We start from the raw sequence: 13764 nt of genomic DNA, 5'->3' as shown, positions 1-13764 counted from the left end.
GTGCATGGTGGGGGTATAGACGAGGCCTTTCTGCCTGCTGTGATCTAGGATGCGATGCTGTGCCTCGGGCAGGCTTGACAGTACTCTCTGTCGGGCTCCTTGGCTCCCTCAGGTCTGGTGAAGCCAGGTGTGCCCCCCGGGCAGCCTCTCCCTGCAGTCTGGTCTTGTCACCCTGGGCCAGGACCCCCACCCTTCCCGGTTCACCTACATTTCTACATCAGCGGGGTAAGGAGCTTTTGTGGGGCCTCAGAGGAGGGGCCGGACACTTGTCTTTGCTCAGTGAAGGACAAGGCAGACCCAGGGCACCCCTGGGTGGGAGGATTAAAGCTGTAGACCCTGGTACCACTTCAGGGAAAATGCCCAGGTCCCATCTGGTGGCACCGGATACACAAGCCAGCAGTCACTGGGAGGAGACACCCCAGGTTCAATAATCCCCCAGAGCTGGGTGGGGAAGCTGTGGGACTCCTGGTGCCTCAACTCACGTGTGGCTCAGTGAGGGGATTCCTGCCATGGAGGGAAACCGAGGCAGAGAGGGGGACATAGGGCTAGAAATGCAGTCACTGGGGCAGCACCCAGCAGATCCAGCGTCCCTGGTTCAGGCCGTTGTGGGGCTGGAGTCGGTGGAAATCAGCACCTGAAGTGAGGAGCCCCTGTTGGAGCAGCCCTGGGGGCCGGTGCCTGGTGGTGGGCGCCTGGGGACAGCAGACAGTCCTGGCCAGCCAACCCGGGCTGCAGGGAGAGTGATGACCTACAACGGGCGGGCAGCAGGAGGCTCTGTGCCACTCAAAGGTGAGCCGGGGGAGGCTGAGCTCTGGCAGCGTCCACCCTCTGCCTAGGATCTGCCTGGAGCTGGGGGTGGTTTTTTGAGGGACTTGAAGGTGGTTCAGGGGGACATCAAGTAGGTGTCCCAGGTGTGAGGCGGCTCCCCTGGCCTGAGGTGAAGGCCAGCTGTTTTGTCTCATTTGGATCAGATAGCAATTCTTGCTGACCGCATGCTGGGCATCGTGGGGATAGGCAGAGTGGGGTGTGGGGCCAGGGACCAGGGGAGAGTCACTGAGGAGGGGGCTGGCCACAGGGTCATCTTGCCAGGTGGAACTGGTAGGGAGGACTCCTCCTGTCCCCCAGACCCTGGGCTTGGGGTGGGGCTGCTGCTAGGAGCCCCTGAGCCCCCCCTGCTGTCTGGGCTGACCTGCTCCACCCACCCCTCCCCCTTGTCAAAAGCCCTGTTAGGAAGCTCTCTGCCAGGACGACTTGGACTCCTCAGGAGGGTGAGCCTTTCCAGCTCCTCCCGCCTTGCCTGATGGAATTCACACCCCGCCCCCAGTCACCGCTCTCCCCCAGCAGTGAAGGGAGACTCTCCCTCCACTCACTTCACCTCGGGAGAGATTAGAGCGACACTTTATGATTTTGAGACAGGGCCTCACTGTCTTGCCCAGGCAGGAGTGCAGTGGTGCCATCTTGGCTCACTGCAGCCCCGACCTTACGGGCTAAAGCGATCCTCTTGCCTCAGCCTCCTGTGTAGCTGGGCCTACAGGTGAGCACCACCATGCCCAGCCGATGTTTTAATTTTTGGTAGAGATGAGGCCTCCCTCTGTCACCCAGGCTGACTGCGTCCGTCGGGAGTGCCGCACTCCTGCTGAGCCGTTTTGCGCCCACTCCCCTCTCATCCCCTCCTGCCCTTGCTAACTCACAGCATGGCAACAGTCATGAGCCCACCTGCCCAACGGAAGCTCCTGCAGCCTCCTCCAACCCCCAGGGCAGCCTTTCCCGGGGACTTCTCAAGACTCCTGGGGGAGGGACTGCCATTCTGCGCCTTCATCGACCCTACAGGCAACTGGAACGTTTGAGTCCCCTAGGGCAGCGACTGCCCTGGCAGCCTGAGACAGACCTTGGCCGGGCTTGGCGACCCCCGAGCTTGTAGGAGATGGACATGGCCAGCACCGCCTTCAGGTTCCTGCTCAGGACACAGTTCCCTCAGGCCCGGGATCTGGGGGAGGCATCCTTCCCCTGGGCCAGGGTCATCGTTTTGCGCTCGCTCCCGGGAGTCTGGGGTTGGAGTCTTGTCTTAGCCAGTGGCAGCTGACGTGGCCTGACCACCCGGCCTGTCCAGGTCCACGGGTGACGGACCGCGGTGGGGGTGCTCCCAGCCCAGCAGGCAGCCCTGGACAGCGACCCCCGAGCAGGAACCAGGGCTGCAGTGGGCACTGACCCGGCCCTGGTACCGAGGATTCACCCTCCCCCGGGTCTTCCTGGGCCTTGGGCCGCCTGGGTCCGCTCCAGCGCCTGGGGAGGGGTCTGCGGCTTCGGAAACTCGCGGGTCCCCCCTGCCCCTTCCTGAAGGGAGCCCTTCAGCGCCGCAGGCTTCCTCCCCCACACTTGGGTTGAAGAGCAAGGGGAGAAAAGAGCGTCTTTCTCTCTTGCTCAAAGCTGCGTGTGTGCAACGCGCCAGTCCCAGGATAATTTTAACTCGCGGCCGGAGAGAACGCGGCGCCGCCCGGCGTCTTTTTTTTTTTTTCACCCTGGCGGGCTGGGCTGCGGCGCGGGGCGGGTAGAAGCCCCCCCGCCAGGTGGGCCCGGCTGAATGGGGGGCTTGTGCAGGCGGGGGCGGGGAAGGGGAAGGGGAAGGGGAAGGGGCCGCCCACCTCGCGCCCCGCCCGCCCGCCCGCCGCCAGCCCCGACGCCGCCGCAGTTCAGACTCCGCGCAGCCATGGCCCGGCCGCCCGCGCTCGCCCCGCTGCTGCTCCTGCTCCTGCTCGGGGAGCTCCTGGCGGCCGCCGGGGCGCAGGTGAGCGCGAGCTCCGGGCTCTGACGCTGGACGTGGAGCCGCGCGGCCCAGGGAGGGCCCCAGCCCCGAACCCGCCACTCCGGGGTGCCCGGCGCAGCCTCGACGCCCCCAGCCCGTGTCGCCGTCGGGGCGCGGAGTCGCCAGAGCCTCGGGATGAACCTCGACCGACCGCGTCCTCGATGGGTCCTCGCTGGCCCTGGTCGGCCGGCGCCGCCGCCTCTGCTGGGAGCACAAGGAGGCCTTTGTTCCCGCGGCCCGAGGGAGGCGGGGGACACACTGCCCGGGGGCGCCTGGCTCCGCCCGAGGCTTTGGGGCTCACGGAGGAGAGCAGGCCCCGGAGCCGCTCGGGACCTCGGAGGAGGGAACGCCGGGTCAGGCCCACCGAGGCACCTGCGCTCCTTAATGAGTTTTCTCCGTTTCAGAAAGTGGGACTCCCAGGCCCTCCAGGCCCCCCAGGGCCGCCGGGGAAGCCCGGCCAGGACGGCATTGATGTGAGTTTGGGGCTGGGGAGGGCCCGGAGCGCTCTGGGGTTCTGACTCTGGCCCCCACCTCCCTGAGCTCCCCAGCCTGATGGAGAGAAAACCAGGCCCCACCTCCCAGAGCCAGGGTGACATCAGGGGGCAGCCAGAGCCTTCACGGGATGGAGGTGGCCCTGCGGGGATTGCTGGTGGGTAGGGGTGGAGGGTGTCACGTGGTGGCCCCCGACCCAGAATGCCGGCACTGAGCTGTGTGGCTCTGGGTCCCCTGAGGGGCCTGGGCCCCTGTGTTCTGGGTTCTGGCCCCTGGGGCTGAAGTGGGGAGGGGCACGTCCCTCGGGTGGATGGGGGCCGGGGGTCTTATTGGAGGTTGCTGGGCTCTGGAGCCAGCCATGGAGGGGGCTCAGGGGCCGATTCGGTCCCAGAGATGATGTCCCTCACGGGTATCTCAGGCCTGGTGTGCACCAAGCAGCAGGAGGGGCAGCTGAAATTCTACAGCTGTGTGTCTCTCGGAGGGACCGTCTGGGGTGAACCTCCCCATGTGACCACCACCGGGGCGGGGGTCCCCTCAGGGCCTGTGCTCGCTGTGTGGTTCCCCATGGAGGGCTGTGGAGGGCTGCACCAAGAGCCCCCCGTGACCCACCCTCTGCCCCCCGCCCAGCTCGGCCTCAATGGCCACAGCCTCCTTCCCCGGCCACAGGGCTGTGCTCAGGACAGGCATGTGGACCTGAACCCCCAGGGCCCACGGCCCTGGCCTCCCTAGGCTCCTCCTGGGCCAGATACCTGGACCCCAGGGCTCCCACCTGAAGCCTGGTCTTGACATCTCAGTTAAAGACCCGGTGGTCGTCAACAGGGTGGGGAGCTGGGGGATCTTCCTGGAGACTGTGGGGAAGCTGCCCTTAGCAGCAGATGGAACAGAGAGGCCTCCCAGCCCCCAGGCCTTCTTCCTAAAGCCCCAGGCCATGGAGGGAGGGGGATTAGTGATGCATCCCCAGGCCATGGAGGGAGGGGGTTACTGATGCATTCCCATCATTCCTGGGAGTTGCGTCCCACACCTGCAAAGTGGTTCCCAAATGCCCTGTGGCTGCAAGCGCTGAGCCCCTCTCTCCAGGTCACCCCTTTGCCTATTGCTGCCCCACACATGGGAGGGTGCCCCCTAGGTATGGATCGGAGGCTCAGGGACGCCTTTTGTCTGCTTGAGCTGGGCCTCCAGGGCTGAATTGGAGGCCAGTGCTGCTCTTTTCCCTGAGGCGGGGTTCTTGGGGGACCTCTGATTTTCAGGGTTACATGTGGGTATCTTTCCTCACAGGGCGAAACTGGACCTCCAGGTCTGCCTGGGCCCCCGGTGAGTATCCCTGGCTGGGGAGACAATCTTTTTCTAGTCTAGAGAGAAAGAGGGGACTCGGAACAGAGGGGTCATTGATGTCCTGTCGCATCCTGCCGGAGCCCGGGTTGCCTAAGGGGAGGCCTCAGAGGGCCCAGAGCAGGCGCGGAGCCAGCGGGGCGGGAGGGGAGTGTGTGGGCTCAGCCTCTGCATGTTCTAGGCAGGGCCTGACTTTGAGCTTTCTTTGGACCAGTGCCAGGCAGGCCAGGGCCGGGGCTGGTACAGCCCTTCAGGTGCCCCAGGCGCAAGGTCGCATGGAGCCCTCCCACCTTCTCCAGCCCCAGGGATTGAGGGTCCTGGGGCTCAGAGTCCTGTCTGGCCCACTGGGGGTCCAACAGAGATGCCTGCTGGCCCTTAGCCAGGGAGGCTGAGGTGACCAGATGAAGATCTTACAGATGCCACTGAGGGATGAGGCAGGCAGCCTTCCTGGGCCAGCAAGGTGTGGGCAAGCAGGACACGCGTGCCCCAGCTGAGCTGGGTCTGCCAGACGGCAGGGAGGACCCAGGTGGGGGGGAATTGGAAAGCATTTTGCTTCCTTGCTGAAGGCCTGGGCTCGGAGCCAGACCCCGCCCTCACATCGCTGCCCTTTCCTCCTGCACAGGGACCAAAGGGGGCCCCAGGAAAGCCGGGGAAATCAGGAGAGGCCGGGCTGCCGGGACTGCCGGGTGTGGACGTGAGTGCGCCTGCCCCGCCCCCCATGCCCCGCTCCCCGCTCCAAAGCTCTGGAGGAGTCCAGCCTTAATTGCTGTTGTCCAGCTGGGCCTGCCGAGGCGGGAAGCCCAGTCCTGAGAGAAGTCTCCAGCAGTCCCCAACAGGGGTCCTTTGGCCTTCGTCCCAGACGCCACTAGCATCTGGCAGAGGACAGAGCCAGCCCAGTGGAGTCGGAAGTCCCGCCAGCCTTCTCTTGTCCAGGAACGAGTGCCCATTGTCAGGCCCCTCTGCTCACTGCTGCCCGGGCCCCTGTGAGCCCCAGGCTGGCCTCGCTCAGTCGTCATGGGCTCCAGGCCTGGCCCCAGGGCCACTGGAGCTTTATTCGGGAAGCCAGGCCTGAGAAGTGAGCTGTCCAGTCCTACTGGGTTGGTCCCCGAGGCCTGACTACAGCAGGCGCCTCCGTTGCTGGCTTCCTGCTGGCTGCCCCCCTCCTCCCAGACCCTCTGGGCACAGCAGGTAGACAATGGACAGGGCCAAGAGAGGAGGCTGCCAACCTAAGGGTCTTCTGTGCCTCTCTGGACTCACCAAGGGAAGGGTCCATGCTTCCATTTTTGCCTGGGAGTGGCATGTGCTTCCCATGTGGCCCCTCAAACTCACCCTCTGCCTCTTTCCCCAGGGTCTGACTGGGCGAGATGGACCCCCTGGACCCAAGGGTGCCCCTGGGGAACGGGTAAGTGCCTGCGCCAAACCCAGTGGCTTCAGTTCAGAAGTGAAGTCCCCCGGCCACCTCTGGCTGTTCTGTGTCCACAAGGCCAAGGAGCTGGTAGTTCCAAGGACAGCTGCCCTGCCCGTGCCTGGGGTGGAGGGGCAGAAGGGCAGGGTGCCACGTGGCCAGTCCCCTGTGCCTGCCTCCCTGCCCCACCCCCACATATGGTCAGAGTTGTCCTGGTATCCAGACCATGGCAGGGAGAAGAGGGATGGTTTGCGGGAACCCACCCCAGGTGCCTCCTCAGAATGTCCCTGCAGCCCCCAGAGCCCTGGGCGGACCACCACCAGGCGGACCACCACCAGGGACCCCGGGCACGCAGCCTGCGGAGTCCCCTGTGCCTGCCTGCTGGACACTGAATCCTTTACCCTAACTGAGCGGCGCCACCGCCCAAGGGTGCCTTTCTCCCCTCGTGGCTTCTGAGTACAAAACCGAAACCAGCATTCTCTCTTCGGCCCTCATAAGACGTGGCAGTCAGCCAGCCGGGTGCCACTGACCCCAGACTCAAAGCATCACAGAGGGCAGGAAGGCTGCGCTGGGGACACAAGGACACAGCCCTGCCCGTGGGCCCCTTGGGAGCTCGTCAGGCATGAGGCGGATTCTGAGCTGAAAACAGGAGGGAAACAGTAGCTGCTGGCGGCCGAGTCCGTGGTGCCCGGGGGTGTGGGGTGGTGCCCGGGGGTGTGGGGTGGTGCCCGGGGGTGTGGGGTGGGCTCGTCTCCAGGCTTTCAGGAGGGCCCTCCAGCCTCAGAGCAGGGCCCGTGTGAGCCGTCCAGCGAATGAGACATTTCAAGCAGCAGGGCCCAGACAGGGCCCAGAGTTTGGAGAGCAGACGGGACCTGGCTGCCCAAGGCTCTGGGGACTTGCTGACGTGGGCGGGGGCTGAGGATTCAGCAGGCTCCGTGGGTGGGTTATCGGGAGGGCTTCCTGGTGGAGACAGGCACCTGGGGTCACTTCTGTGCATCTCAGACCTGCCCCAGGTCGCGCCTTCGCCTTTCTGTAGCAGGCACTGGGACTCTGGTGCCATCTGTCTCCAGCAGCTCCCCAGGACGGCAAAGACCCTCCAGGTCGAGGGCTCAGAGGCCCTGCCCCTCTGTGGAGTGGGGACTTGGGCCCTGTTGCCCTGGGAGCTGGAGCTGTGGGTCTCACTTCAGCGGGAGGGGATTGGGTTTGCAAATAGAGGCCCAGCCCAACCTAGACGCCTGCTTTCCTCCCACAGGGAAGTCTGGGACCCCCGGGGCCGCCCGGGCTGGGGGTGAGTATGGAGTGTGGTCCTCTCCTCTCTATGGAGTTTGGGGAACTGGAGAGTCTGGTCTAAATGGCATCCAGGAATCGCAGGGGCCATCCCTGGCCCTCTCCTCTGCCACCCTTCTGCAGCCTCTCCGGAGGCTGGTGCCTGGACAGGGTCTTGGAGCCCTCTCTGGGCTGGGACCAGATGCCCATGCTTGGAACCGCCCTTTCCCCGGGACCCACCTGAACCATCTTAGGGAGGGGTGAGGCGCAGCCCGTCTTGTGCCCAGCAGGCTCTGACCCCATGTTTGGCTTTGCAGGGCAAAGGCCTCCCTGGACCCCCCGTGAGTACTGACAACCCTTGGGGCCCTGAGCAAGCATGCAAGTACCCAGAGCCTGCCAGGCTGGGATGTCCCAAACCGTGCCTGGGTGTGGGGCTTCTCAGGGGCAGTGATCTGACCACCCCATACCTGGAGCCCCCCTCCCTTCGGAGGCGGCACACCGACCCTGGGTGGGGATCCTCGGGGCGCCCGGGTGCAGACCTCCTCACCTCTCTTTACCTCCCTCCAGGGAGAGGCAGGAGTGAGCGGCCCCCCAGGTGGGATCGGCCTCCGCGGCCCCCCGGTGAGTGGCTGTCCCAGACCCTCTTAGAGTGTGCTCACCTGTGGCCTCCACCCCCAGACTCAACAGCCAGGGACCCTCTTCCCCTCTCCCCTTTCCCTTTCTCCCCCACCCCTACCTTGGTAGGTGTTGGTAGAAGCCCTGGCCAATGATCCAGACCCGACCCCAGGACGCAGACACCAGCAGAGGCCGTGGGAGTGGGGGCTGGCGGGAGCCGGGCGTGTCCACCTCCCTGGGAGAAGCCGGGCACCTCACTTAGGTGGGGGCTGGTCCCACTCTAAGTCATACCACTCTAAGACATACCCCCTCCCCAGGGACCGTCTGGACTCCCCGGCCTCCCTGGCCCCCCGGGACCTCCCGGACCCCCTGTAAGTACTGGGCAGAGGCTCTAAGAAGTGCTGGGCATGGACTAGAGCACCGGGTTGGGCCCTCCCCCTTCCCCCTTCCCCCTTCCCCCTTCCCCCTTCCCCCTTCCCCCTTCCCACTCCCCAGGCTCCATGCCCTCTGAGATCTCCTAACCCTAACTTGGCCACTCCTAGGAACAGTCAGTGGTGGGGGCAGTGGCTGTGGCTAGGCCAGCCAACTTGGGGATGATCAGGGCTCAGGTCCCCAAGGCCACCCTGCCCCAAGGACAGGTGGATTCTGTCATTGTCACATGCCCTGTGGGTGGGCCAGCAGCACCCAGCACTGGCCACTTGGGGGACGGGATGAAGGGTCTCCAAGTCCCCTGGTGGATGGGGAAGGTTGTGGTCTGTCAGAGAGTGGGTGGGTAGGTTGGGTGGGTGCAGGTGGACGGGGAGGGCAGGAGAATGTCAGCTGTCTCTTTGTGTCTTAGGGACACCCAGGAGTCCTCCCTGAAGGCGCCACTGACCTTCAGGTAGGCACTTGCAGCCATATGTGAAGGGCGCTGGGAGGTGCCTACCTTGGGGGGCGGGGTCTGGCCTGGAGAGGGACTCGTCCATCCTGGCAAGAAGGCAGGGCGCGAGCACTCCCTGGGGACGGGAGCTCAGTGCAGACAGCTCAGACACAACCTGGCAGAGAGCCTGGCTGGGACCTCCCCCTCCCGCTTCCTGCCCTCCTCGCCACCACCTAGACCTGCACTGTCCCTCACGAAGCCACCAGGGCGTGGAGCTGTGCAAATGTAATGAATCACAATCATGTCACAGAGCCATCGAGCTCCCCTGCGTCATCCGCAGAGGGCACCTTTGGCCACAGATGGCGACAGAATAGTCCCTCGCTGCATTCGGGACTGGAGTCTGGGGCCCACCTTTATCTTGATCTTTGAGCCATGTCAATCACCCGAAAAGAAAACAGGCTCAGGCCAGGCACAGTGGCTTACGCCTGTAATCCCAGCACTTTGGGAGGCTAAGACAGGAGGATTACTTCAGCTCAGGAGTTTGAGACCAGCCTGGGCAACATAGTGAGATCTTTGTGTCTACAAAAAATTTTTAAAGTAGCCAGACGTGGTGGCATGCCTGTTGTCCTAGCTATTTAGGTGGCTGTGGTGGGAGGATCACTTGAGCCCAGGAGGCAGAGGTTGCAGTGTGCTGTGATCAAGCCACTGCACTCCAGCCTGAGCAACCAAGCTAACCCCTGTCTCAAAAAAAAAAAAAAAAAAAAAATGAAGAGGAAAGAAAATGGGCTTGGGAGGCCACGGATCCATCTCTCTTCTGTTTGGCCGTCTGCGGTGGCAGTCAGTGACTCGTTTCCATAGAGAGGTTTGATAGTTTTGAAGGGAAAAGCTCGGCCCACTCCGACCTGGCCACCGGTGGCTGTCTACCAGCCTCTCTCCTCACCCCACCCCGGGGCCCGGGTGCCTGGCCAGCCTGTGTCTCAGAAGGGAGGCTTTAGGGAACCTTCCAGAATGTGGTGTGTGATTGGGCCCTGACCATGGGATGAGTGGGGCGGGGGCTGAAGATACGGGTCTGAACCCTTGGCCCAGCCTGCCCATTGCAGCTGTGGGATAATCTAGAAGCAGCCCTGGGTTTCCTGAGCATCAGGCCTGTTGCCTGGGCTCACGGTGTCCCTCCTAAAAGCCCCGTGCCAAGCACGTTCCTTTGCTCAGGACGGCCCCCGACCTAAGGCTGCTGCAAGGCCCCCTGCAGAGCCAACTGCCCGTGCTGTGCTGAATGGCTGCTTTGAAACCCAGTGTCTGCCGTGGGGCTGAGAAATCCGAGCCGGCTGCTCTATGCAGCCTCCGCTGCGCTTGGCCAGTGCTGAAGGAGACCCTGTCTGTGTCCTGTCCTGGTGCTGTCACCGGGGCGGAGTGGCCTCCTGGGGTCCCGTCACCCGTGCGGAGTGGCCTCCTGGGGTCCCGTCACCCGTGCGGAGTGGCCTCCTGCGGTCCCATCACTGGGGCAGAGTGGCCTCCTGGGGTCCCGTCACCCGTGCGGAGTGGCCTCCTGGGGTCCCGTGGGTGCTGACCTCTGCGTCACAGGGTCCTGCTCTGTTTGGCTGGGAGGGGTCTGACTGCTCTGTTTTCCGACAGTGCCCAAGTATCTGCCCACCAGGTCCCCCAGGGCCCCCTGGAATGCCGGGGTTCAAGGTGAGTCACTGGGACCCAAGCACTGCCCTATGCTGGGCAGGAGGTGGCCGGGCTCCCATGGGGCTTGGGGGTGGCAGGTCCAGAAAGTTGGGCCCTGGTTCCAGGGTTGCCCCAGGAAGAAAGCCATTCCAGCCTCCCTGTCCCGCCTTCAGCACCCCAGTGACAAGCTGATGTGGCCAGGCTGGGACTGGTAATGGGCGTCAGAGAGACTGTGGGGGAGAGCTAGCCTCAAGCCCCCACCCCCCCAGCCCTGGCCCGCTCCTGACCGCAGAGCGCCCTCAGGTGGGTCCCAGCACCTCTCAGGCCTCGGTTTCCCCGTGAGGGCCCAGGCCCACAGTCCTGTACTGCCGTGTGGCGGGCCCTGGGCTGACTGACCCTGCAGGCCTCACTTCAGTGTTGCCAGGGAGGGGGTGTCGGGGAGTTGGGGGGGCAGTGACCCCATGTTTGCTTTCAGGGACCCACTGGCTACAAAGGCGAGCAGGGGGAAGTCGGCAAGGACGGCGAAAAGGTAAAGCTGCCGCACAGCAGCTGGGGAGGGGCTGGGGCCTGGGGGCTGGGCTCGGGTGGGAGGGAGGGGCTGTCTCATGGGTGTGCCTGCGCTGGCACCTGCTGTGCCCATCTTCTGGGGGCCTGGCTGGCCTGGCTGTGGAAGCTCTCCCTGGTTTGTGTGTGTAGCCGGGCAAGGGGCATCTGTGAGGATGACTGGCTTTAGCCTGTAGCCTCCCCTCACCTGTGGCTGCTGCCCATGGAGGGTGTCCATCGTCACCTGCAGGCCGGGGGACGGGGTCTGGGATGGCCTTTAGCATGGCTGGAGTGATCAGATGAGGACACCCAGGTGCACATCAGAGGGGTCCCTGCTTGGCCATGAGGAGGGGCCTGGACAGGGCTGAAGGGTCTTATGGGAACAGTGGCCACGGACCCAGCCCCCGCAGGGCGAGGCCACTGAGACTCGCAGGACTGCTCTGGAGCTGTGCGCAAGTGACCCCTTCGCAGAGCCTCCAAGGCCCAGCTGTGAAGGGGGCAACGCCCCCAGCTGCTTGGACTTGAGTAGGGTGACTAGAGGCACCGAACGGTGCAAGGAGAGCCAGACTGGGCCACTGACCACCCTGTCCCCTCTGTTTCAGGGCGACCCTGGCCCCCCTGGGCCCGCCGGCCTCCCAGGCAGCGTGGGGCTGCAGGTGAGGCTAGGAAGGGGTAAGGATGGTGGGATGGGAACTGGCCGTCTCGGGCTGGGGAGTGTTTGGCCAATACCCAGGCACAGGAGTTCGACCTGGCTGGGGGTCTCACCTCTGCCAAGGCTGCTGATCTCAAGGCTGGTGCCCCCTACCTCTGGGGGACCTGAGCTGAGGCTGAGGGCTCATGGAAGACACCAGGGCTCCCAGGGGTACCCTGAGGGCCGAGGCCCTGTGTGCTCCCCGGGGTGGAGGTGAAGCCCTAGTCTCTGCATCTGTGCCTCTCTCCCGCAGGGCCCGCGGGGATTACAAGGACTGCCAGGGCCACTCGGGCCCCCTGGGGACAGGGTAAGTCCTGCAGCCCCTAGTGGGGGCCGGCCAGGTGGCTGGGGGCCTGGTTGTCCACACCTCCAGATTTCAGATGGGCCCCGTGAGTGACGCTGTGAAGCAGCCGGCACCCTGGCTCTGGCCGTCGCCGCTGTGGTGCAGGCCTTGCTCTGGGCCCCAGTTCTCGCGTGTGCCTGGGCTGACAGTCAGCAATCACGGACACCCACACGCGGTCCCAGACTGCTGTGAGGGCTGTTGTGGCTCAGGCCAGAGCAAGGGGCAGGAGGGATTTGGAGACGACCATGTGGCATCTTGGGGGAACTTGCTGGGGAGCCCTAGAGGAAGGGCTGCTTGTGTCTGGGCCTCCCCTGAGGGAGCACTGGGGGGATGCCAGCCAGGCCTCAGACAAGAGGACCCCAGATCCCCTCTCTCTGCAGGGTCCCATCGGGTTCCGAGGGCCGCCTGGGATCCCAGGAGCGCCTGGGAAAGCGGTACGTGCGTCAGTGGACGGTGGGTCCCATGCCTCGTGGCCTCTCTCCCCTTTCCCTCTGCTCCTCTCAGATGCCCCCAGCCCCACTGGGGCCCCCCTCCTGTGGCTGAGCTGTTCCCTGGACACCCTGGGAGGGCTTGTGGCATGAGTAGGGGGTGCTTACCAATGGAATCCATTCTTCGTGGGACATTCACCTCCTTTCTGGTTCTGGATGTGGAACGAGAGGTCACCATTGTCCCTGTGGCACCTCCGGCCATCTCTGACCACTCCTGGAGGGCTGTCCCCTGCCCGGGCCTGGAGGGGCCCCCATCCCACTCTCTGACCATCTCCGTGGTGTTAACTCTGTCCCTGTCCCACCTTATTATTTCCAGGGTGACCGAGGCGAGAGGGGCCCAGAAGGGTTCCGTGGCCCCAAGGGTGACCTCGTAAGTGAGAGGGAACTTGGTTCCCTGGGTCCTTATGTGGAAGAACCCAATTTCCCTCCTGACTCGTGCTGGGGAGGGGGACACACTTGGGAGTGAGACTGTGAGGGGCCACCCTGGGTGGGCCTGGGGGTGCGTGGGGGTGAGCCTGGCCCTGGAGGGCCCCAGCTCTCTCCCTGGCCCCAGCTGTTCTCCCAGAGCCACATGGGAGCTCTGTGGCCCCTGCAGAGCAGCCAGCGGGCCGGGTAGAGGGATCAGGTTTCAGGGCTTGGATCCTGCCCCAGAGAAACGGCTCTTGGGTTGAGCAAGTGAACATAAGGAAAGTCCAGAGACAGTCAAGCGTTCCAGGAGTGGAACTGAAGTGACCGTCCCCAGACTGGTCAGCCTCCACACCTCCCTCGACCGAGCCCTCGCAGCCGGAGCAGCAGGGAGCCACCGTGCCGTGCTGCAGCACCCATGGATTCAAACACAGTTTTCTCCGAGCACCCACAGGCCGCAGGGTGGTGGTCAGGGGTGGCCCCTGCCACTGCCCTCCACAGCTCGTTGGTGTCCCCGAGCAGCTGGCCGGGGAATGCGTGAGGCCATCTGGGAAGAGACTGACACTGCCTCTGTCACTTGTGTGTCCTCTAGGGCAGACCTGGTCCCAAGGGAATCCCCGGAGTGGCCGGGCCAAGTGGGGAGCCGGTAAGTGCATGTGGCTACTCCCCCGAGAATGCTCCTCCCCTGGGTGCTGGCTACGTACAGGCAGAGGCCGCATTCAGAAGAGCTGGAGCTCAGTGCCCTCTGCTGTGGCCATCTTGAAATCCGGGTTAATGGTTTAACAGCCCCACTGCCCTGCACATTTCTCTTTTGCCCAGAGCCTCACGAGTGTGCAGGAGTAGGGGCCTCAGGCTGG

At 64.4% G+C, this 13764-nt stretch overlaps 1 protein-coding gene across 1 annotated transcript in view; it reads left to right on the top strand.

The window, feature by feature from the left end:
• The first annotated feature begins 2707 nt into the window (after nt 1-2707).
• The window catches only part of COL9A3 (collagen type IX alpha 3 chain), a 27088-nt gene continuing 16031 nt past the window's right edge, over nt 2708-13764 (top strand). Inside the window, exons 1-17 of the mRNA XM_025398386.1 lie at nt 2708-2785; nt 3208-3276; nt 4571-4606; nt 5247-5318; nt 5973-6026; nt 7282-7317; nt 7613-7636; nt 7863-7916; nt 8228-8281; nt 8749-8790; nt 10402-10458; nt 10913-10966; nt 11583-11636; nt 11925-11978; nt 12395-12448; nt 12819-12872; nt 13500-13553. Coding sequence (XP_025254171.1) covers nt 2708-2785; nt 3208-3276; nt 4571-4606; nt 5247-5318; nt 5973-6026; nt 7282-7317; nt 7613-7636; nt 7863-7916; nt 8228-8281; nt 8749-8790; nt 10402-10458; nt 10913-10966; nt 11583-11636; nt 11925-11978; nt 12395-12448; nt 12819-12872; nt 13500-13553 — 900 coding nt within the window. The remainder of the gene's footprint in view (nt 2786-3207; nt 3277-4570; nt 4607-5246; nt 5319-5972; nt 6027-7281; nt 7318-7612; nt 7637-7862; nt 7917-8227; nt 8282-8748; nt 8791-10401; nt 10459-10912; nt 10967-11582; nt 11637-11924; nt 11979-12394; nt 12449-12818; nt 12873-13499; nt 13554-13764) is intronic.

This window comes from Theropithecus gelada, chromosome 10 (genome assembly GCF_003255815.1).
Source record: "Theropithecus gelada isolate Dixy chromosome 10, Tgel_1.0, whole genome shotgun sequence".
NCBI classification, from domain to species: Eukaryota; Metazoa; Chordata; class Mammalia; order Primates; family Cercopithecidae; genus Theropithecus; species Theropithecus gelada.
Note: the sequence above shows the minus strand (reverse complement) of the source record. Positions and strands in the feature narration are given on the sequence as shown.